We start from the raw sequence: 24,038 nt of genomic DNA, 5'->3' as shown, positions 1-24,038 counted from the left end.
AAAAAGAGACCACAACAAAGATGGTCATTGATTTATTGACATGTGAAACCCAAAGTGCTAAATCATGCACAAAGAAAAAATAATATTTTATCAAATTATTAACTGGTCCTAAGAAAATTTATAAATGATCTTTTTTCTCTTAAACATGACCTTATCATGAGATGAGAGATGACCCTAAACCCTATATCCATTAAAAAGCTGCTTCTCAAAATCAATTTCGGACTCAAAATCTAGAACTAAACACGCAAGTTACGAACACTTTACCTAAAACAAACTTGAATGGTATTTCTGAATAATTATAGATAATCGAATGTGAATGCAAACACAGCCAAAACATGAGGATATAAAATCCGTCAAAGGAACCTGCTAACACTTTCACAGAGTTCCAATCTGCCCGTAACCCAGAACGACACAAGATAGCAGCAGAGCAATCCATAAGAACAAGAATATGAAGAAATCACAAACAAACACAGACTCCATGATGGAAAAATGATTCATTTCTGTGATGTATCCCAAAAAGTACAATTCAAAGAGAAACATCATTCCCTAGACTCAATTTTTTTTAAAATTAAAAAGCACAATTTCTTCGGCAGCAAAAAAAAAATCTATACTTTTTCAAGTTTTCATCCATTACCCTATTACTGAAAGTCAAAAAACTGACCCTAATAATAACCCCATCACCATCATCATCACATTACAGATCTCTGCGCTTTCCTCCGCTCATAATCAGCATCATCAGTGGGGAACTCATAGCGACAAACGGGACAAGTGTTCCTTATCCCCAACCACGGCACAATGCACTCCCCATGGTAACGATGCGAACACGGCAACACCTTCACCCCTTCCCCAACACCAAACTCATCTTTACAAACCGCGCAGACGACGACCACGTTGTTGTCGTTTGCCACGTCAGCTTCGGTCACAACCACCGACGGAAGACTCCTCACGATGGAGGCGGAGGCCGGAGGTTTCCCATTAAATGCATTGTCGTTGAATTGCCCGAACATCATTTCGTACTCCGCGGTGTAAACGAAATCCTCGCTATCTCCGAAATAAGGCTCCGAATTCGGTCCTTCCAAATTGGTGGAGTTCAATAAAACTTGCCACTCCAAAATGCTGACTTCAGATTCTGCATCTTCTTCTGCTGCTGCTGCTTCTGTTTCCTCTTCAATTCCGAGGGAAACGGAAACGGTGTCATCTAGCATGCTGATAACGTCTCTCTCGTCCATCACTTCCTCCCACTCGAAATCCTCGTAGGTGTTGTTGTTGTTGTTGTTTTCTTCTAATTGAAGCGCGTCCCAGCAGAGAGGGATGCTTGCAACGTCGTCGTTTTCGTTGGAATGCGCGCAGAACCCTAGGACGCCGTCGTCGTTCGCCGCGAGCGTGTGTGGGTGAGTGTGCGATTCGTCGGATCCGACGGAGAATCTCTGTCCGACGAAGAAGTCGTCAGCGGCGGGGAAACCTAAATCGATTCCATCGATGGCGCCGAAAACGGCGTCGTTGGAGAGAGGATCGGTGAGTTGCGACTGCTCCACGCTCTGGTGGAAGAGATCCATGATGAAATTGACCTGATTTTCGCGGTCGGTGAAGGAGAGAGTGTTTGAGGGGAATTCGGGGTCGAAATCGAAGTCCAAATCCCAATAGGGAAAGGGAATTAGGGTTTGGTCGTCGTCGGGGTTGGGGTTGGGGTTGGGATTGGGGTTGGGGTTGGGGTCGGAGTCGGGGTGGTGGCGGAGGTAGGTGGTTACATCTGCCATTGTTGGTTGGATGGAAAGTGTGGGGCAACAGGGTGAGGAGTGAAATGAAGGAAATACCCCTATTTAGATGTCCGTGCCTTGTCGCCTCCGGATTACCGGGAACCCACACACCGTTTCTCGCTCTCTTTACGCACACGTTGTGAATGTGAGTGCCTTCCTTTCATATGCCCCACAATAAATATAAATAAAACAGTTCTTATGTTTCTTCTAAATTGAATCCGACATCTTTTCTTTCTCACATTCGAAAATAAAAATTAATTATTCAATTCACATTACAAATTTTTTTCTTCTCGAACACCATTTGATCATTTTACAGAAAGTATGCACAAGCGATCATATAATTTTCAATAAAAATTTTATGTTTAAATTATCATCATTTTCTTTCTCATACTTACACCTCTTATATTTTTCTAAATAACATCTAACATCTCTCATTTTTTACACCTAAAAAATTCCTTAATTATTTAGTTCACATCAAACTAGACTCATTCCCTCCTAAATATCATTTAATAATTCAACAAAAAATATGTGCATGATCACATGACTTTTAAAGAAAATTTATGTTTAAAATACTCACATCTCATCCCTCTTAATTCCTTAAAAGACATAGCATCGTTTTCAACTTGAAAATATTTTAAAATATTTCATTTTTTTTTCTCTAATTGGACGTGAATCGAGCTTTTTTGTTGGACGTAAATCAAGTTTTTTGTTGAACGTGTTTGGTTAGTATGCATGTATTAAGAGTCTTCCTTCTTCTTCCTTTTTTAGTTCAATATTTTTTGTATATATTGGGTCATTTGATTACTACATTTTTGTTGAACGTGTTTCTAACAATGCTTCTTGACTGAATATGATATTTTGTTTCAAATTTTAGTATTTTGCTCTTGCATTTGTGTTTTAAAATCTTTTCTTTGAAATATTTATTTTTAATGGTTAGGTATTTAATATAATGTTTTCAATCAACAACTGCATCTTAGCAACAATAAAGTAAGAGTCAAATATTAAAAAAAATATTATTATTATCTTGAGAAAGGTCCATTCAGAGAATTAATTGTCAATTTGTTATTAAGGATTTAACAAAGATGTTAGGTCAATTTTATTTGCTGATATATAACAAAAATATTAGGATAATTTCATCTTTGCTCACATATTTTAATTAACCTTAAAAAAGAAAGTAAAAGTAATATAAGAAAATAAAGAGATATCGAGTATAATTAAAAAAAAAACACATAAGGTACAAGTGTAATTTACTCAAAATAAAATAAAATACTCTTTCCCAGTCTCATTATATTATAATTATTGTCTTAATTATTTTTTAAAAAGATATTAACAAATAAATAAATAAAATTTCTTCATCAGGTTATAAATTTTGTCCTATACTATTTTATATAAATTAAAAAATAATAATAAATATATAACAAAAATAATTTTACAAAATTAATCTCATCATCATTAATTTATTTTTAACTTTTATTATACATATAACTAATATTATAAAAAATATAAATAAAAAATTAATATCACATTAAAAAATAAAAAAATAATTATTATGGGATAATATTTTTCTTAGACTAAAAAATAATAAATTTACAAAATTATTTTTATCATCATTAATTTATTTTTTTTGTTGTTTTTATAACATATATCATTAATATCATAAGAAATATAAATGAAAGAAATAATTATTATGTTAAAAATTAAAATAACAATTTTTTAAGATAATTTTTTCTTCTTACATATATCAATTATAACGGAACGAGGAGAGTAATAATTTTGGAGATTTTTTTTTTTGTGATTGTGTGAAAATACTTAAATTCTAGTGCTGGATAGTGGATACTCCTACTATACTAGTACTCAATTGAAATGCAAACACGCAAGTATACAAATTGTGTATTCTGAGAAGAAGAAAAAAAATGTGTGAGAGTGTATTTATTGGCGGATATTTAAATGGTCAATTTATTGCGGGAGAAGAGAAATGATGACTGAAAATTAATAAGAAAAAGAAGTACTTAACTCACTATGGGGAGAAGGATTTCGATTCGTTTCTTCCTTTCCGTTCACGGAACATTAAAACTGTTTTACGGTTTTGCTTTCTTTCATAAAAGGAAATAAATTTCAGCTGAAAAGGAATGGGATAATATTAAAAAGCTTTACGATCCATAAAAACTTGCACGTTATGGTCTCACTTTAACGTTTTTTTTTCTTTTTTGAAAGCATCACTTTAATGTTTCTTATTTCATGCTTTTACTTTAATTATTTTTCAAATAAATTACATCACTTTTTATAGACTTAAATATGTTATTATACATATCTGATTTTTTTTCTGTGATAATCTTTTTCTTCATTTTTACTTTTTGTTATTTCAAAAAATTTAACTTATGTTTTTGTTATTAGTAAAGTTGATTAACTATTAATATTAATATATGTTAATTTGACACATCAAGTATTTATGTTTTGTGTTAATCAGATTGTTTGATCATTGATATGGCATGTAAACATGACATATTTAATGATATGATTATTAATAATTAATAGATTAAAAAATAAAAAGAAATTTTTTCTCTCTCCCCCTAATCTCTTCTTAATTATTCTCTCATTTTATTGTTATCTCTTTGTCTTTCATATACACCCAAACCAATAAATCACCACATTTACTTCCATGAACATGAAACCACAAATTCACTGTTACTATGCCATCAACGCGACACTTATAACATGGTGTCCAACCCACCTCTAACTCATTATCTTTACTCATATTTGAACCAAACACCACAACTGTCATTAGATTTGAACCAAACAGCACTCAACATGCCATTATCTTCACTTATGTGACACATTTAATCCAATGTGGCAAAACACTAGGCAACCAACATGTCAAACTAACAAATACATTAGCCATTAACAAACCTAATTAATAGCAAGGACATAAACCAAAATTTTGGAAATATTAGAGAGCAAAAATGAATTTTTTTTTATCAAGGATGAAAAAAAAAATTCAAGTATATTTCATGAAGCACTAACATATTTAAGCATTTTTTATATTATCAATAAATTTAAAATTATAATTTTTAGATGTAATTACATGAATTTCCCATAAGAAAGATATAGGATGTAAGTTTTATCAATAAAAAAAAAAGAGGAAATATACTACTAAATATTGTCAATTTGATTTTTTAACAAAAATTACTTATCAATAATAAAAATTGATAGATACTTTACTTTTTATGATGAAGAAAAAATTATAATGTATTTTCTGTTATGCTATCTTTCTCTTGATAACAAGTACTTTAGTATTTAGTACTTACTTTTATATTGTTTACAAAATTTGAATTCTTAATTAATTTTTTCATTTATGTAAAGATTTTTTTGCTGAGATTTCAATTTTAATTACCCAAAAAAGATGTTTGGCACCGTAAAATAAAACACTTTTGGTTTCATTGGAAGTGGCTCTGGTACAGTGGTATGGGCCGTCGCTAAACTACTCTAGTGGGCGGAAATGCGGCCGTTACTTCCTGCACTACATAATTATTTCTTGCACGCCCCATAATTTTAAAGGTTGGCCTTCCTTATCCAATACTCAAAGTTGGCCGATGCAGCCTTTACTTCCTGCACCACATAATTACTGAGTCTTATTTACATTTGTTATGGATCTTACGCATACGGATTGCAAAAATTTGTGCTCTGAAACACCTAATTTGAACAAATGAAAATAACACTTCTTCACTCTATTTCAGTTCTTCCTCCCTCTTAACGGTGATGTCATTTTCTTTTATTCACTTCATGTAATTTGAAGTTCTAACTTCTAAGTCATACCAACATAACAAATGAATCAGAAATTGTTCTAGGTAGCGTTATTCCAACCCAGAAGTTGTTTTTACCCCATGGAAAGCTCAACCCCTTGTAATTCGCCGTCATATTAAGGAATCTGTGGGCTTTACCCCATGTTTCACCCCACAAAGCCATATCCTATTCGATGTATCTCGGCCATTGTTAATCTTGTTGCCACCAACTTTTCTCCCGTTTACTCTTATTGTTTAAAAATTATTATGTTCAAAGTTAATGTCTATAAATTAAGAAATACTACTTTCATTAATATAAAATATTGTTATATCCTAACTAAAATGTCTTCAATAATTAATGGTAGTTAAGAGAAAGAAGGAAAACTATCGCTAAAAGAAAAAGATGACAAATGAAAACAAAAAGAGGTGATACAAAACACATATAATTATGAAGTGAGAACAATAGTTAGTAAAAAATTGAGTAAGCCTTAAATTTGTAAGGATTTGGGTGGATGGAAGTTTTTTATTTTTAATTTTTAAATTTAAATTTCAAAATAAAATGAAGTTAAGTTGATGCTAAAGTATATTCGAGCATACCAATACCTTAATGCGAGACCTTGGCCACCCCACGTGCATCTTGGATAAAGGAACAAAACAGGAATAAAACTTGACTTATGGGCCACGAGAAGGTGAAGGAAGAAAGCTGAAATCTTGATTCTTGACCATTAAATCCATATAAACAACAACATAGTAGCCCGTGAAATAAGCATGAGATGTTGCTTCACAGCACATAAATGATACTGTATGTAGAGAGGGAACAACAACATATATGTTCTTCAAAAATGATGAAAATTGATGCTTGGAATTAGGATTATAAATGGTTTTGACAATTTAGTAAGAGATACTGGTAATAATTTACTTAACGTATATAGGTTAGCTTCTTATTTGTTAAAGGTTTAATTATTTATTTGATCCTTAAAGCAACTAAAAGAAATTAAAATAATATATTTAAGAATTAAAAAAATATTATCAAAAGAGAACATTTTAAGTATAGAAAGTAAAAGATTTTTTTTATAATTATAATTTATAAGAATCAAATGAATAATTAAACTTTTATTAAACTAAACATTTATTTTTGTTTTAAAAATATTACTACTATTTAATTAAATAAACCTGTTAAGTCCACGCGTATGGGAAATCTAGCCAAGTAAAAAGGGAACATTGTCATTGCGAAAGTAATGTGACAACCACGAACATTTGGTCTGGTTTGAACTTCATGAGTTTGTGAAGAAGTATGGATATACTTATCGGGCGACAACTAGGCAGAAATAAATGTAATAATTAAGGTTCCTAATATGATTTGATCTAAATGTTTGGTTTGGTATGAATAAAAACCTAAATAGAAATATATTATTCAAGTTACACGTGAAGAAATGAGAATTTAAATGTCATTGAAGCTCTCATTGCCCAAGCTAAAAACGTCACCCTTCAACATACTCTTCGTGAAGGAAATACATCACAGATTGACTCATTTGATTTTTGTGGATGCCATAGACACCACGTTTAGTCGTTGTTCTTAGTTTTGTGTTTGTTTTCAATGTATTTTTTCTTGATAAAAAAAAAAGTTAATAAGGATAAAATAACATAAATAGCTATGGTATTTAATTAATTTAATAATGAAACTTTTACTATCACCAAAACGTGATGGCATTTCTTAAACAGTTGTACTACTAGTTATATTTTGAATAAATTAAATACTGTCCTCTAAGTTTCTAATTATAACATTATTACTCGCTAATCGTAATGGTCAAACCAAAACACTTGTTTCGAAGTACCCTCTAATCTCGGTCAAAATGGGACTAGGCCTAAAGCTACATGTATGGGTTGTTCCTTTCTCAGAACCCCAAGAATGAGATACAACTGTAAGTCTATACTAACTACCTTTATTATTTTATACTCCTATGCACCTTCACCACAAAGCGCGCCCCAATTTATTTCTCCCATCCCCACTCGCTTTCAGTTAGTAATTTTTGAAGTTTAACCTAAGATCACTCTTTAATTGTACAAAAAATATTTATTATAAAAATCATAAAATAACAAAAAAAAATTATGAACAACTTAATTTTGAGTGTTCTAATAAAAAAGATTCTCTTTTTAATTTGTTAACCATAGCTAAGGACATTGATCAACATCTTCTTATAATATTAATATGAACAAAACCTTAGGTGCGTGTTTGTTAGGTGAATGAGCTAAAATGCGTTTTCAAAGTACAGACAAAGATGGAAAAAGGTAAATGAAGTATTAGTTTCATAGGAACTGCAGCGTCATGGAAGAAGGACCAAACAAGTTTTCCCCGTTGCAAATGCATGACGGCCGACAAGCGCTGAACAACTCGTATCTTCCATTTCACGCGATCATACACCTTTTTCTTCAAACACTTTGACTTCACTCCTACAAACAAAACCGTTTTCAACAACATTGTTCTCGCTACTATCGCTAATTACTTTTCCCAAGCAAAGACTGTGAAACCCTCAATATTAAATATTGACAATAAAAATATTCATTCTTTAATTAATTTGTTCATAAAGCGCCAAGAGCTAGAAGCTGGCAAGTTTTGACATGGGTTCAAATTTGGACCCTATAAAGAAAGACCCACTTCTCTTTCTCACGATTCCTCTCCTCTTTTTGTTCAACGACATACCCTTAATTACTTGTTATTCCCTTCGCAATAATGGTGTCGGCAAGGTCCACTACCTTTCTCCTAGTTTTCATTTTGCTTCCTCTAAGATTCTCCAGCGCACACACCCAACACCAAGGTTCACTAATCAACTTTTTCACTTTCCCCATCTCTTTTGTTCCTAATGTTGTACGTGTTGTGTTCAATCATGCAATTTCCCTCACCTTTGTCTTTGTTGCAAAAAAATGCCTTAACCTTTCGTCAAACATTATTGTTCAGGTAAGAAGACACCGGTGGTTGCCAAACTTGAAACAAAAAGAAGTCCAGTGAAGGTAGAGGTAAGAATATATACATTAATTTAATTATATGCAACACATGTATATGTATGTGATGAAATAATTCAAAAAGCGGCTGAATGTGACAATAATATATAATTGTCTTGAGCAGATTCATCATGGTGTTCCAGCAGTTGCTGAGACAGATCAACGAAACAGGCTTCTTCCAGGAAGGAAGATGATGTCTAAAGGAGTAATCTCGAAGTTGATTAATGCGGTAGACTCTGACAATGGAATTAACATGGCAAAGGGTGTAACCACCAAAGGAAAAGCGCGTTGCTTGAATGGAAACTGCAAACGTGAAACGGGGAAAAGAATTTTGGGTCTGAAACATAAAGACAGAAAAAGGAGCAATATTGGGCGTTCTACGAAAGCGAAGATGTCTGGTTTGGTGCCTCTGAATGCTGATTATTATGTTCCAAGACCTCACCCACCCAAGAATAACTGATTCACAAAGTTTTAAGCATATATACGGAATTTTGGCACACATTTATATATAGTTTGTTTTAGCTTGATTAGTTTTTTTCGTACTTCTAACCATTTGCTTTGTATTTGTTTTCAGTTTTGTAGTGCTTACGTACTGTTTAGGATAGTCTCACAAAAGAATATTAGGTAATTATACTTGTACGTATATTGAGACTTTAAATGTGAACTCAGCTACATGTTCTAAAATAGAGTTCTACGATTTATATTAAGATTTCGTTTAAATGTTATTAATAAGATCAACTGTTATTCCTTATTATTTTTTTACTTTTTTTTTTAGTTTAAATCCTCCATATAATTTAACTCGAGTGAACTCATTTAAGGGGATAAAATTCTCCTGTATCTATTTTCTCAGCTCACATAGCTTAAATTTAACACTTTATTTAAGCAAATTTAAACTTCTTACCACTTATCTTTTATACACACATGACATGATGCGAGGCATTGAGGCAATAAGTTATATTAATTCTAACATTATTAAATAACTTAAATAAATGATTATATTCTAAAATTTGTCATTAGATTACAAATAAATATTACATGGATTATATCTATATTTTTATATTGATTAAAGATTATTTAATATATCATTGAAATATTTCAAAATTAACAACCATATATATTTTTAAAACATATGACGATAAAATATTTAACTGTTAGTTTATTAATACTATAATTTGACAAGGTTTGAAATAAATAATAAATACAATAAATATTTATGATTCATCAATTGAATTAACAAAAATCAAATATTATCTAAGTTAAGAATTGACATAATTTACATTAGGGTAAGTTAAAACCTCTTCTTATATATATATATATAGTAAAACATAGGGCCTTTGGCCCATTCCCGAGAGTGTACAAGAGATAATAATGAATTGGGCCAGAGCCATAAGTGTTGGACTTAGCAGAGGCTGTCATCGTACTTGTCGTCTTCACCGTATAATAACTATCGCCTGGTTCTGAACAGTGTGTGTTTCGGAATTCGATTCCGACGAGGATGTCGTCGTCGGCGTTGGGTTCCCCGAAGAAGCGGCTGAGAGCCCAAACAGAGGAGGAGGATGAGGAAGAGGTAGTTTGTTGCGGGATTTGCTACGCCGAGAGTGGGGTTTCGATTGCAGGGGAAATCGATTGCTGCAGCCACCACTTTTGCTTCGTTTGCATCATGGAATGGGCCAAGCACGAGTCTCGCTGCCCAATTTGCCGCCAGAGATTCTCCAACGTTCGCAGGCTCCCTATGCATGGCGTATTTTCTTCTTCCAGGGACGTTAAGGTCCCCCATCGTGACCAGGTTCTTCTCTCTCTCCATAACTCATCAAGTGAAATTGAAATCAAAATTTTGCGACCAGTGCATAATGTGATTTTAGAACTATCAGATTACTCATAGGCACAAATTATATAGTATATAAAGCATCATGGTGTAACGGAGATAGATTAAGTTTATCAACTTCTCAGCTACCTATTAAAACTGAGGACTCAATCCATAATGTAAAACCCAATTACAATATTCATAAAACTCACTAAATGCATTAATATAAATTATAAGGATATAATAGATCATATAATCTACTCATGGACTAGAATAACAATTATGGTCAAAGCATGTGTTAATCAACAATCTAAGAAACATAAGCTCTAATGTTGTGGAAATGATATTCAATAGATATAGATCATACATGTTACATGCTCACACTTTTCGTAAGAGTAATGAATATGGAAAAGCATAAATAATTAAGAGAAATACGCTATGTAAGAATGGTCCCAACATCTGAAAATGCTGTAAAAAATATGATAATAAAGTCACGTCAGCTCATACATATTTCTATCTCATAAGAATGAAAATAGAAAAAAAAAAAAAAAAAGATTTTAGTAAGTGGATTTGTAACTCCTCTGAAAAAAAACATTGGCAATCGTGTTAAGTGTTCTACCTAACTGAGCTATAGTCCTTGTGCTTTTGATACATATTTTATCATAGTATGTAGATAATTTCTTGTCAAGATGAAAATTACTCGATCCAATCCCTTGAATGGATATTGCGTTGGTATTGCTTCTGAGTAATATTACATTTATAATCAATTGATCTGATAGATAGGTACCATCCTTTTTTTAGGGGTGGAGGGTTGATAAATGACCTACTTAACTCAGTGGTTAGAATATTGCTTTCATACAGCTGTTTCTTGTAGCATGATGCTCACTCTGAATTTGAAAATCCTTCATATTCTCTTGACAAATAGGTACTTAATATCAAAATGCTTTGTACGAGAAGAGCTATTATTTTGAGAGAAATGCATAATAGTATTTTAGTTATTGATTAATGCTAATTCACATCAACTGAATTCAACAGAGTGTGGAGGGTTCCTAATGTTGGATAGGAGAGGAGATGAAAGATTGGAAAGATTTCACAATCAATATATAGCTGTTCTTGAAGTTCACAATCAGTTAGCCATTAAAATTTAAACCCCTAATATTAAACCCTAATTGGAAACAAATCATAATTGATATAATCCTTGTGTTATAAAGTGACTTGAATAAGGAAAAAAAAAGGTTTAAAATACACTAATCAAATATTACATGCCACTGATGCCATGTTGCGTTGTATAAGTGTAATCAAACATGAAATTGGGAGAGCTATTACCCCACTGTCCTTGTACATCATTCTGCCCCAGTGTACATTTTGTTTGTGGCTTTGCATTGTCCCACCAAAAGTTTGTTGTTTATATCCATTTTTTTGTAAAATTTAAATTTTGACGCATAATCATTATTACATTATATAATAATGTGTTGCCATGTGATTTTAATGAGTTTGATATCTCCTATTGTTGAAATCAATAAATGATGTCACAATATAATTGGATGACAACGTAAAACTTATTTAGACCTACAGGGTATCAAAATTAAAAAAAAAATCATAATTCTCTTAATTTATAAATTAGTTTTAGCCGGTGATCCAATGAGCTTAAAGAATGGAAGAGCTAATATTTATATATGCATTAATGTTAATATGCAAATGATGGCTTATGTTTCGTAGCTTTATCATCCTCATGGAAATATGGCAACTGGTCCTGCTGATTCTTATACTGAAACCAAATGTGGTGTTTGTCATGCCGGGACAGATGAACATCTTCTACTACTTTGTGATCTTTGTGATACTGCTTCACACACATACTGTGTTGGCCTGGGCTATACTGTTCCTGAAGGTGATTGGTTTTGTCACGATTGTGCTATTTCCCGGAAGATCAATATCAAGGAAGACTCGGACCAACAAAATGTTGTGCCAACAGCTGAGCCCAGAGTAACCGTCGATATCTTTGATATTGTGAGGGAAACAGGCAGCCAGGTGGTTCAGAGACCAAGGGCATCTCCTTTACAACAGAACCTTTCATCTCCTTCCGTTATTCCTTTACCTGATAGGTTAAGTTACTTAAGTAGATTAAAAGGAAAAAGACCTGTCACAGGGTTCTGTCATATGCAGCGGAATGTAAAGGCTTTTCGTGAAAATTGGAATGCTTTGAGAAGTGGTTCATTACAGTTCCGTTGCAATTCATCTCAACCTGGAAGCACAGTTAGTCAAAAACAAGATTCTAGTTCCTTATCACATCACAAATTGGATGATTTGCATTCTATGGCTTCCACAAGCCTTCAACAATCGACTGTCCAAGGTGGTCCTTCTAATAAAATGTTGAATGAGAGAGTCTTTAAAGATGCTGACAAGGCATGGAAAATGATGGACAGGGCAAAGAAAATACAACTGCCTCATCATAGAACAGGCAGAGTAGATAAACCCTCATGCAGTGGAGGAGCTAGAAAAATATCATTAGCACATTGCAACTTCTCCGAAGTGAAAGATCAACATTCCAAAGCATTAGACTTGAGGAACACTAAAAAAGAGAAGCAGTGTGACTATTCTAGGCTCAACCAGAATTTGGAAAATCGCTCTACTCTGAAGTTGGAAGAGAAAAGGCAAAGTAGGGATACATGTGAGAAGATGATACATGTGAGGGACCATACTACTCATTCAAAAGGATATTGTGAACGCCCATTGTCAAGAAAGGTCCATACTAGTATCCAGGGTGGTCCCTGTCGTGAAGATGGACTGAGAAATGTTGCTGAGGAACAAAGCTTGTATGCTTGCTTGGTAACATCAGCAGATTTAGCTTCCTCTCGTGACAAATTTGGCAGTATGTTCTCTAATAGGGGTGTGAATCTTGTTAATGAAGAAAAGAGATTGGCTAAAAGCTCTGAGGATGGAAACACAAGAAATATTGTTGATTCAAAAACTGAGATCCAGTCTCTTGTTAAATTGAATCTGAAGCTCTTAACTAGAGATAAAAAATTAGGTAATTTGTTATCAAGTTTCTTATTTTCCTTTATATCTAAATGACCATTGTTGGCTAAAATATTTATACGTGTTTTGTGTACACTTTTACAATCCAAACCTGATCTTCAATTAGGTTGAGTGTGTGTCTAGTTCAGCTTATCTTGGAGAAATAATAGGTTATTTTTGTCAATGTCTTGAGAAAACTTTTGAAAGAGAAAACTTTTGAAAAATAACAATTGTTTTCTTAAAACCATTTCCAAACATGCACCAAATTCATTAGGTTTGTATTCTACATTTAGCATATCAAGGGTATCTCATATTTTGGTTCATTCGATTCAAGGTGGAGAGACAGAGTGCACCTCTATGCCAGGCACAAATTCTATCCCCTCATTGCAGTTTCTCAATTTTTCCCATGCAAGTCAAAAATTGTTTATGATAAATTTCTAATGTTGTTTTTCCTGTATGTATTTTGTAAGCTGTTAAACAGGTTGCATGTAAATTCCAAACGGTAACTGTTACTTGAATCAAAGTAATTTCACTTTAAGCTATTCTCTTGATGCAGGCTTTGATACCTTCAAGGTAGTTGCAAGGCAGGCCACTCATACCATCTTGGCTGCTTGCAGTTCTGATCAGCAAAAGTCTAGTACATCCTCCTCTAGCTCAGTATGCAGCCATGCCGACAATACTCCTCAGTTTCAGAAATCTACTTTAATGCCTAATTGTTGCAGGCAATGCTTTTATAACTTTGTAAACAATGTTGTCCACTCCACCATATTGGAGAAAGTGGGTTGCGCTTGATCTACATTTTTTTTTCTCTTTGGTGAGTGCATTAGCATGCAGCTACTCTGTAAAAAAAATTATGTTGCTTCGTGGCTCAGGCAACTGCATTGTAAAATTTATGTCGTAAGTTGGGGATAGCAGTGTAATCTATTTATTTTCTACCTGAATGGAATAGGAATTGAGAATATAAATTGTAAATTAGAGTATTCTTCTGTTTATTGACTCTTCAAGATTGCACAATAATCATCATGCGAAAAAGCCAATACATGGAAGAAACATAACTTTTGCACTATGTAATTGTATCACTTGTTTGGGTACTATAGTCGTAGAGAGAAAAAGCAAAACACTATAGCTCAACAGTTGTCTCCAATGAGTGTGTGGCCTCCCATTACGTCACGAATCATCAAAGCACTAAAACATCAGGATTCAGGAGGGTGCTACAATTGACATGAGCTCTCTCCACCAAAGCAGATACAGTTTGCAACCTCCTTAGTAATGGATAGTTTTTTATCTCCAATTCTTCATAATAACGTGGTGCAATTTTTATTGCAGTGGTTTAGTATATACGAAGCGTTAGATTGGTTCAAGACTCCCCTTATAAAAGTAGCAGTTTTAATGGCCCAGTCCATAGAAAATTTGAGCAGCAGAATTGCTAGAGGAAATAAAGCTGATGCTGGGGCGTAGTTAATTTCTAATTTAAACTTATACTGTCCTAGTGTCCTCCAATTATTTGTTGGTTCATTCTTAAATTCTTTTTCAAATAGCAGCGCACAATACGAGCAGCATAGTTTCTCTCCTGTGTGTGAAATTATTGTTTATTCTGTAAAAAAATTGAATTGATAGCCTAGCATGGTTTGGAGTTGCAAAATAAAAAAGGAAATATGATAGAAAATTGTTAAATATATGAATTAAAAAGAAGAAGAAAATGATATATTATAATTAAATAAGAAGAGTAATATATGAAAGAGGTGCGAATAGGAAATGGAGACATTAAAATAAAAAAGTAATGAAAAGAGGGAGTGGGATGGATGGTGAGGCCCATTGGGGGTGGTAGTACTAGTGAGTCTAGTCTGTGCCAGGGTCGATGGAGACACTTGTCCTACCACAGGTGGGGCCATGAGGAGGCGTAGCTAAACGACAAACAGAGAGGGGCACGTGAGTGAGCCACGTCATGTGAAGGAAAGAAAGAACAGTTTTCACTGTCTCTCTCTCTTCTTGGATCGCTTTCAGATTTGAATGACCCATAAACGACAGGTCAGTTCAGAAAGGAGAGCACATGTCCCCACTAAAGTTTTTGAGGCTGCATTTCTGGGTCCCTTACCCACCTCCACGTGACACCGTCACGAGAAAGAAAGCGACACACACGCACCAAGTCCTCCACGAAACCACGTGCTTTCATCTACCTTTTCCCTTTCCCTCCTTATTTCTCTCTCTCTTTTTCTTCTCCTAAATCCCAATTTCTTAAATCAATAATAATCCTACAATACACATAAAATTATTTTTTAATCTTTTAATAAATTAAAAAACACCCATAATATCTTAAGTAAGACAAACCAATAATAATAACACATTCCTTCTTTTTTTTCTTTTATTTAAGACATCATACATCCCATCAATAATCACTTAGCTGTTTGATACGAAAATCACAAACCCACAACTTAATCAAACTTTATTATTAGTTATGGTCATGGTTTAATAATTGTCTCTCTAAGTGATCGCTTGTCTATTTGATTTTTTCCCCTTCAATCAATCTCTTCTTGGCTATCGTTAAACAATAAACACCCAGTTCATCAAATAAATCAATAAAGAAGTGAACGCTTTATTAAGGACAATTTTATCACCTTTAATATTTTACAGGCTTGAAGTTGAATAAAGGGAGTTTAAATTAAAAATTAAAAAAATGTATAAGTCAATTATAATCTAATAATAATAGAATATCACTTATCTCAATGTTAGGGATTAGGAAAGGGTAAAGTGGGACTTTGAAATGAAGGGCAAAGGTCGTAACGGAAGGGCAGAGAGGAAGTGACGATACTTAACGGCGGTTAAGAAAGAGTGACGACGTGAAGGTTGAAGTGGGAAGAAAGACAAATAGAGAAGGGGCGCCGAATGTCGCAACTCGCAACATAAAAGTGGCGAAGGAGAGAGAGAATGGAGAAATTAAAAAATCGAAAGAGATATGGTCCCCACCGCACGCGGGGTAGACCAACGGCAGGGGATGATCGCACGTGCCCTCTGCACCATGCTCCCGTATTTGTAACAACAAACTACCCCCCTCCCTTGCATTTGATTGCATATAGCATATAATAATATTGAATTCATAATTTTATGTAGGAATAAAAATTGTTTTATAATAAATTACATTAATTCTTCATAATATTTTTTCAGACTGTACACAATATCTCTCTTTATTTAACTTTTTTACAAAAAAAATTCTTATAGAACTATATGATGTAATAATTTTAAATATTCTTATAGAAGTATATGTTGTAATAATTTTCAAATAAGTAAATGAGAGATTTATTTCTTACTTATACGTCACTTTTAAATGTTAATAACAATATATTTTTTATCAATCATACTCTTCATTGAATATAACCCTAGAATCGGGTAATGAACATTTAATGATTTGATTAAGATAAAATGACACTCCGTTTTATCACATGTTCTCACATTAATTAGTCAGTAAAGATTGCTTTATTTATAATATATAAAGTTTATGATGACAAGAAATCAGAATTTAAAGGAAAAAAAATACAAAGAAAATAATAGAAAGGGTTGAAATTTTCATGAAAGTGAAATCTGGTGATGACGTACACTTGCACCACAAGAGCTAAAGTAGTAGTTGAAGAGTCACTACATGATGCCAATACTACTGCATAGTCAGGAGAAGTTGAATGGCGTTGAAGATTGTACAAAGTAAATCAAGATTCCCACTCATTTGTGATGCTTGACGAAGAAAAATAGTATAAAACAATTAGGAATTTTGATTTAAATGCACCTATCCATTATGAATATGACTTAGTAGTAAATAAATTTCCAGAAGAAGAAGGAGAAAAAAGTTTTCAAGAAAGAGAGTTCTATATGTTATTTAAAATGTTATCACGCTATGAATATTATCATCAAATAAATAGGTTAATTGACATGAGATTATTTATTTCTCATAAAAAAGTATGTTTTATCTTTATAAAAAAAAGGCTTTTACAGCAACAATTAATTTTCTTTAATTTGTCCAAATATTTTCTTGTTTTTAATTTTAGAATTTTGATTTATATCTATTATATATCATTAGTATTTTTACTAATTAGTTCAACTATTTTATGCATTTTTAATTTAATTGAATACCGTATCGGGATAACCAACTCTTAGCTTTTACAATATTGAATTTCACACATAACGAGAAAATTTCCTTGTGAATTGTGAGTACTTTTAGATAGAGAAAAGCTCTAGGTATTATATGTATAATTTCTTTTAACTCATTCTACTTTATTGACTGAATGATATATACAACAAAAAATGAAATTATAAAATAATTACTCAGTGAAAAGTAGTTATGAATAACTTGCCTTAAAAAAAGTTATGAATAACTTAGGTAACTAACAGAAATAGAACAAAATATTTTGACTGAACCAACATTAGTTTTAAATAGAAATGTGACTACTACCTAATTATAATAGACATAAACCATACTATCGCTTTAAATAATTTAAAACTTCATGTGATCGGTATGCTATTTCTCACTTAAATTACAAGACATTGATAATGGGTATTTCTCTTTGATATTACACGTGCTTTCCCTATGGTTTAAAATTGTTGTAGTGGGATGATTTATATTTTTAGTCATTTTCCTTAAAAAAAAATAAGAAGAAGAAATACAATATACGTATGACGTATGAGTGAGATGAGAGAGAGAGCTTAAAGGATTAAGTTTATTAATTAACGTAAAATATGGTGGAGCCAGTATCGATGATGGATGAGTTGGCCACGTGAAGAGGGAAAGTATGCTTACATTTTAATCACGTGACGGGGTGCGGATTATCCGGAAAAACCGACACGTGTCCATTCAATTAAGACGTGTTGAAACCCGATATGATATTCTAATCCATATTGTCTGGCTCAGGGCATAAACTTTTATAGTCACAGCTAATTACAAGTTATTTGTTAATTAAAATATACATTTAACTTGTGATTCAAAAAACACACAAAAGAAAAAGGCTTTAGAAGTGTGCTTGGTCTTGCAATGTGTGTGTCGTGTGCGTGACTCTGTAATTAGATTATTAGCAAGAATGTCTCTATTATGATCATGACTTGTCCAGAGAGACTATTAAAAAGAGTGGAGTTAGGGGGATGAATTCATGATTATTATTTGTTAACTGATCCCTAAACTGATTCCTTAACAGAGGAATGTCACCACCTTATTAGCCAGCACATGGAATAAATATATAACTATTTTTTGACCAAAAATAACCAAAGCATTATATATACTATTAAATGTATTTATCTTCATATTTTAAGTGCGTGAAACCCTTTTTTATACATAAGTATATTTATATTATATATATATATATATATATATCAATATTTTTTAAAGTTATATTATGAAATTAGGCATTATATGGATCTTATTAAGTGATCTGAACTTTTTAAAAATAACAATATGCATTATTCTTTAAGAATTTGGGTAAAATTTCAAGTTATTCTTTAAAAATATGAGTTGAGTATTTTAGTTCATAAGATTTTAAAAACCCTTCAAGAATCTCTAATTTTACAAAATAATATACCCTTTAGTCTTTTTAATCAGGGTTAAATGATATTGGAAAATATTTTTTAAGACTAAATATATGTTTGAATTCCACTAAGTGTGTGGATCACATTACATAATGTTATTTTTTGGTTTAAATTTTAAGTATGTAATTGCTGTAATGTTAAATAGGCACACTAAGAATTTTATTATTTATAATGATTTTATTCAATTTAAATAGAATTATCTTCCATGCAAAATATTCATTATTGCTTGCACCAAAAACGTGTTTCATGGCCCGTACAATATTGGGGATTAATTAAAAAGTTTATTCTTAACTCACGACTAAAAATGAAATCACTTTAAGAGAGTATATATATACTCCATTTAAATATATAAGAGTGAAATGAATTGATATTATATAAAAATATACTTGAATTGATATTATATAAGAATATACTTGAATTTTATTCATCAATTTTTTGGGTTGGAAGGATATGAGGCACTCTTTAATTTTATTCTATGACTATACTTATTTTGTTTTAAATAAAAATGTGTAATTACTGAGTCTCAGTCTGTAAATCAATTAGTATAAGATTATTTTAATTTAATTAAGATCTCATTCAAATTTAGATTATACAATTAAATCAAATCGAAAAATAATTATTTATTGTAAAAAATATTTGTGCTCTTTACCAAAATGAAATATGCACAACTTATAGTTTAAATTTAGATATCTTGTGAGACCATGTTTCAATTTTCAATACTTAAAAGATATATTTAATAAAAAAAATTACAAACTAACCGATCTAGCTAGCTATCTCATTATTTTTTTTTCTGGTATACGTTTTTTTTTTCCGTCTACATATATTTATTTATCTTTTGTGTGTTACGTTTCTGCATCCACTTAAATATGAAAAAACATCTAATGATTGAAATCTTTTTTATACATAATATTATATAAAAAGTAAATGAATTAACTTGAAAAAGTGCATTGCACTACAGAATTAGAGTGTCGCGTTCTTGGTTGTATATTTTATTCATGCTTTCAATTGTTTAAAAAACAAAGTAGGATTGTCTAATTCATTCACTAATAAAGATATTATATAGCTAGAGCATAGTTTAAATGGTACTTTTTTTATTCTGTATCAAAAAGTTCTGGTTATTTAATAGGGATTAATTGATCTTTTACATTTTATTTTTCATTTCTTCATATGTTTAATAGAATATCATCACTAAAACAATTATTGTAACCAGTACTCAGACCCCGATGCCGATAAGGAACTTTAAGCAATTCTTTTATAATATTCTCTTTCAAATTTTTATTTTATGTTCAGGAAGGAAGCACAGGGTTGCAACTCCGTGCATGAACCTGGTAGGCTGTCATTATGCACCAGAATCTTTTCTTATTTTAACCTGAGACTTCCGTATATATATATATAAAAGCTAAGTCATACATTATCATCAAATATCTTAAACATCCATTCTTATATATAATTACTATATATAACCATATAAAATAGTCACACATATATACACACACACATATATATATATATATATATATATATATATATATATATATATATATATATATGATTTATCCGTTTAGATCAGATAAAGTCTACTTCAATAAATAAGTTAAGATTTTAAAAAAAAGTTTATTTAGTTAAAAGGATTAGATTTTAGGTTTTTCTTAGAAGAATAATAGTTCATTCATAGTTTGAGAAATGATACAAGAAGGGATATAATAAAAAACATGAGAGCTAGTATAAGATTTTAACATCCTTGCTAAGTTGTAAGTTACAAGATTAGTTTATCTCTTAACAAAATTCACCCCCTATCTAGGTTTTAGGTTATTAACATATCGTTTAAATTTAATATACTAGCTGGGAAGATAAGTGGACTTACAGACATATATAAATGTATAATTATGTGTTAAATGCTTGAAGCAGCAAGGATCCCAAATTAATAAGGCTATAAATTTGCATATAGCTAGTTCTGTTAAATTTTGTAGTTAAAATAATTCAATTTAATTTCATTACTTTTATTAATAAGGAAAAAAGTATTTAGTTTCCTTAAACTTTACTTCTTTTGTAAATAGATGCTCTAATTTTTAATTTTATCACATTTGATCCTTGAATTTTATCCCGTTTAGAAATATCATGTACTTTAAGTTTAGCTTCAATCGGTCTTGAAACTTTACCATTTTTTTAAAATAAATACCTTAAACTTTAATTGAATTCTAATTGATTCTTTAAAAGTTATCCATTTTGAAAATAGTTGTTTTCTGTCATGTTAAGGCTAAACTATTCATCTTAAATATCAATAATGCATTAGTATTTTTCTTCTTTTGTTACATTTGATTTCTTCAAAAATCAAAATATAATAAAATATAAATTTAGAAAAAAAAAATAAAAACCATAAACAATCTTTATTTGATTTTTTTATTCTAAATTTTTTATCAAGTTTTAATACTTGGAAAAGTGATTTATAAAAATGAAACTAATAAATGACTAGGATTTAAGATAAATAAATAATTGAAAGTAGTTTAACCTGAATTTGAATATGTGTCTATTTATAAAGGGTAAATTTTAAAGATTAATTGATATGAAATTGAAATTAAGATGTCTATTTGGGGAAAAAACAGTAAAATTTAAGGATATATTAGAATGAAATTAAAATTTATGGTGTATATTTACTAAAATGATAAAGTTTAAGGATCAATTAGGATAAAAAAAGTTTAGGTGTCATGTTTGCAAAATAAATAAAGTTTAAGGATTTCCGTTAGGGTACCTAACTTAATGGACATTATTTAAAAACCATGAAATTTAAATAAATAAATAAATAAATGACTATAATAAAAATAAAAATTGAAAGTTCTAATTTTATCAAATATTGAAGAAGATACCCGTTACAAATTAATAGTGGATATATGTTAATTGATAACGATAACAATGACAAATTTTGTCATCCTATGTATTGAAAAATACACTCTCCCATAAAATAATAAATTCAACAACTTATTATATAACATTTTGTCAAAAAAATAATATAACATTCTGCAAATAAACTTTTGTTTGTATTTACATACGAATACGAATTTTTTGCATATAGTTTAATTTTGTCCCTTGTGATCTCAAATTTTCCAATTAAGGAGGCTGCAGTAACTTTTCTCTTATTTTTTAATTTTTAAATAGGTTAACGTATATAGGTGTGGATTTGGATGAAAGTGGTGTGTGACTGAAAAAGTGGGGAACCCCATGACTGGACCTGTCCACAGTGCAGTTCTTCTGTGATCTTGTGAGAGGTAATAGAAGTTACTGGTGCCTGGTTATGTTATGTTGTGCATAGTCCTTTTGTTTTTATGCACGTGAGTTAGGATCAACCTCACGTGGCCCCCATCCCCCTTCCATCTGTAACCCCATTCACGAAATTGACTGCTCATCACTTTTTCACCATACATTTTCCATCTTATATACAAGGTTAAAATATTAAATATAGTATTTTCTAACGAAACTGAATGGATTTGCATTTATTTTTTTTAATGGTGTATCTCTAAGTGCATACCATTTAACTTTCATTTAATTTGATAATAACTATATATACTTAATTTGCTAATGCATGCTCACTAACTTGTTTGCGAACTGTGCAGTATGCATTTTAAGAATTAGTAAATTTAGTACTCTTAATTAAATCTTAATAAACCATCACGGCCATTGGGAATCAGACTTTGAGGTGTTTTATAAGATCTTGTCCCTTTCTATATTTAACGGCAAAGTAAGTATTGCCATGTGTCCGAATTTGAGTGTTACATTTCTACTTTGTAAGAATTGATTAATTTAGTATATATACTCCCAACCAAAGATTATATATATATATATATATATATATATATATATATATATATGTCCGAAAAGAGAAAGAAGAAAGATAAAGATGTATGGATATCGTAATTCCAAGCTGTCCCATTGTATCTTTGCATCACAGTGTAAATGCTCGCCATGATTGTCGGAGGGCTAAAGAATCGTTTCATTAATAAATTGATATTCGTTTGTTTAATTAAAAGTGATACAAATAATTATAAAACTCGATTAAGAAAACAAAAGTACAAAAGAAGGTAGGGGCGAAGCTGCAGTCCGCGGAAAGAGAAAGGCCACGACAAATCTTAAAAATTCACATGCCTGTGCATTATCAACTTAGTAACCTGACAAATTTGTAAATTTCTGTTAATCACGAATTATATTAAAACTAATTGTTTCTTTCAATTATATATGTATGGGAAATCCAATTATCAAATGTAGGAATCAACGTAAATTAAGGTAAAACTTTTACTTGATATCAAATAATGCTCTTAATAATTTTGTTTCTTAATATGTGTGGTAGATAAACTGTTCGAGATTAAAAAAATATAAAAATTAATATAACTATTTAATTAGCTATAATGAGAATGTGAGACAAGTTTAATTAAGAACATTATATATTCAAACTGAAACAGTATTATAGCGATATTAATTAGTAGTTAATTACTAGTCTACTGTTAGCTGCGTAACCTATATATCACAGCAACACGAAGAAGGATACAAATGTAAGTATTATTTTTTTTTCTTTTGTTGAAATAAAAATGTAAGTATATGTTTTGATGGAAAGAACCTTGTCTGTATACGTTTTTTCTTGAGTGGGTATATGTATAAAAACAACAATGAGTGGGAGTAGATGTATTTTTGATATGTATGATGGGTATGAGAGAGAGGAAGAGAATCTTGAGGAGCATGCACATGGAGGCATAGGAGAAGACATGATATGATAAGATAAAGAGTAAAGAGCAAAGAGAGCTGTGTTTAATTTAATTAAGACACCCCCCTAAAACAAGAAAAATCGCGTTTGACGGCACAGCCAAAAAGATTCATCATACATCAGAATATGGAGAGTGGAGGTGGTGCAGCACGTGACATTTCCTCCCTTGCCACCAACATCTTCTGTTCCTTTTCTCTGTCTTCATTCTTAATTTTTTTTAATCTCTTGTTGTGGATAAAAAACGAATCAGGGGAAATGTAAGTCCATTTCGCATTAAAAAAATGTATTAGAGTTTAAGTAGTAACTTACGCAGATAATATCGCTAGGGATCTGTGCACTAATCATCAGGACAGTATTTATCACTTTCTTAA

General features: G+C 31.3%; 3 protein-coding genes across 3 annotated transcripts; 2 read left to right on the top strand and 1 right to left on the bottom strand.

The window, feature by feature from the left end:
* Positions 1 to 342: 342 nt before the first annotated feature.
* Positions 343 to 1,921, bottom strand: LOC114391449 (E3 ubiquitin-protein ligase CIP8-like). Its single transcript, XM_028352465.1, has one exon. The coding sequence runs from the start codon at positions 1,755 to 1,757 to the stop codon at positions 690 to 692; it is 1,068 nt and encodes a 355-aa protein (XP_028208266.1). The 5' UTR covers positions 1,758 to 1,921; the 3' UTR covers positions 343 to 689.
* A 6,260-nt stretch (positions 1,922 to 8,181) lies between these two features.
* Positions 8,182 to 9,287, top strand: LOC114391852. The gene is made up of 3 exons (XM_028352846.1): positions 8,182 to 8,352; positions 8,493 to 8,551; positions 8,661 to 9,287. Exons 1-3 carry the CDS (start codon positions 8,268 to 8,270, stop codon positions 8,994 to 8,996), a joined length of 480 nt encoding a protein of 159 aa, XP_028208647.1. The 5' UTR covers positions 8,182 to 8,267; the 3' UTR covers positions 8,997 to 9,287.
* A 595-nt stretch (positions 9,288 to 9,882) lies between these two features.
* LOC114393848 lies at positions 9,883 to 14,378 on the top strand. Its single transcript, XM_028355309.1, has 3 exons — positions 9,883 to 10,322; positions 12,060 to 13,368; positions 13,912 to 14,378. Exons 1-3 carry the CDS (start codon positions 10,032 to 10,034, stop codon positions 14,145 to 14,147), a joined length of 1,836 nt encoding a protein of 611 aa, XP_028211110.1. The 5' UTR covers positions 9,883 to 10,031; the 3' UTR covers positions 14,148 to 14,378.
* The last annotated feature ends 9,660 nt before the right edge of the window (positions 14,379 to 24,038 follow it).

Source organism: Glycine soja, chromosome 17 (genome assembly GCF_004193775.1).
Source record: "Glycine soja cultivar W05 chromosome 17, ASM419377v2, whole genome shotgun sequence".
Taxonomy (NCBI): Eukaryota; Viridiplantae; Streptophyta; class Magnoliopsida; order Fabales; family Fabaceae; genus Glycine; species Glycine soja.
This window is presented reverse-complemented; position numbering and strand designations above follow the sequence as displayed.

Coding starts and splice junctions, on each gene's coding strand:
- LOC114391449 (XM_028352465.1), bottom strand. CDS start 1,757: ATGGCAGATGTAACCACCTACCTCCGCCACCACCCCGACTCCGACCCC.
- LOC114391852 (XM_028352846.1), top strand. CDS start 8,268: ATGGTGTCGGCAAGGTCCACTACCTTTCTCCTAGTTTTCATTTTGCTT. Junction 8,353..8,492: donor CGCACACACCCAACACCAAG/GTTCACTAATCA, acceptor ATTATTGTTCAG/GTAAGAAGACACCGGTGGTT. Junction 8,552..8,660: donor GAAGTCCAGTGAAGGTAGAG/GTAAGAATATAT, acceptor TGTCTTGAGCAG/ATTCATCATGGTGTTCCAGC.
- LOC114393848 (XM_028355309.1), top strand. CDS start 10,032: ATGTCGTCGTCGGCGTTGGGTTCCCCGAAGAAGCGGCTGAGAGCCCAA. Junction 10,323..12,059: donor AGGTCCCCCATCGTGACCAG/GTTCTTCTCTCT, acceptor TATGTTTCGTAG/CTTTATCATCCTCATGGAAA. Junction 13,369..13,911: donor AACTAGAGATAAAAAATTAG/GTAATTTGTTAT, acceptor CTCTTGATGCAG/GCTTTGATACCTTCAAGGTA.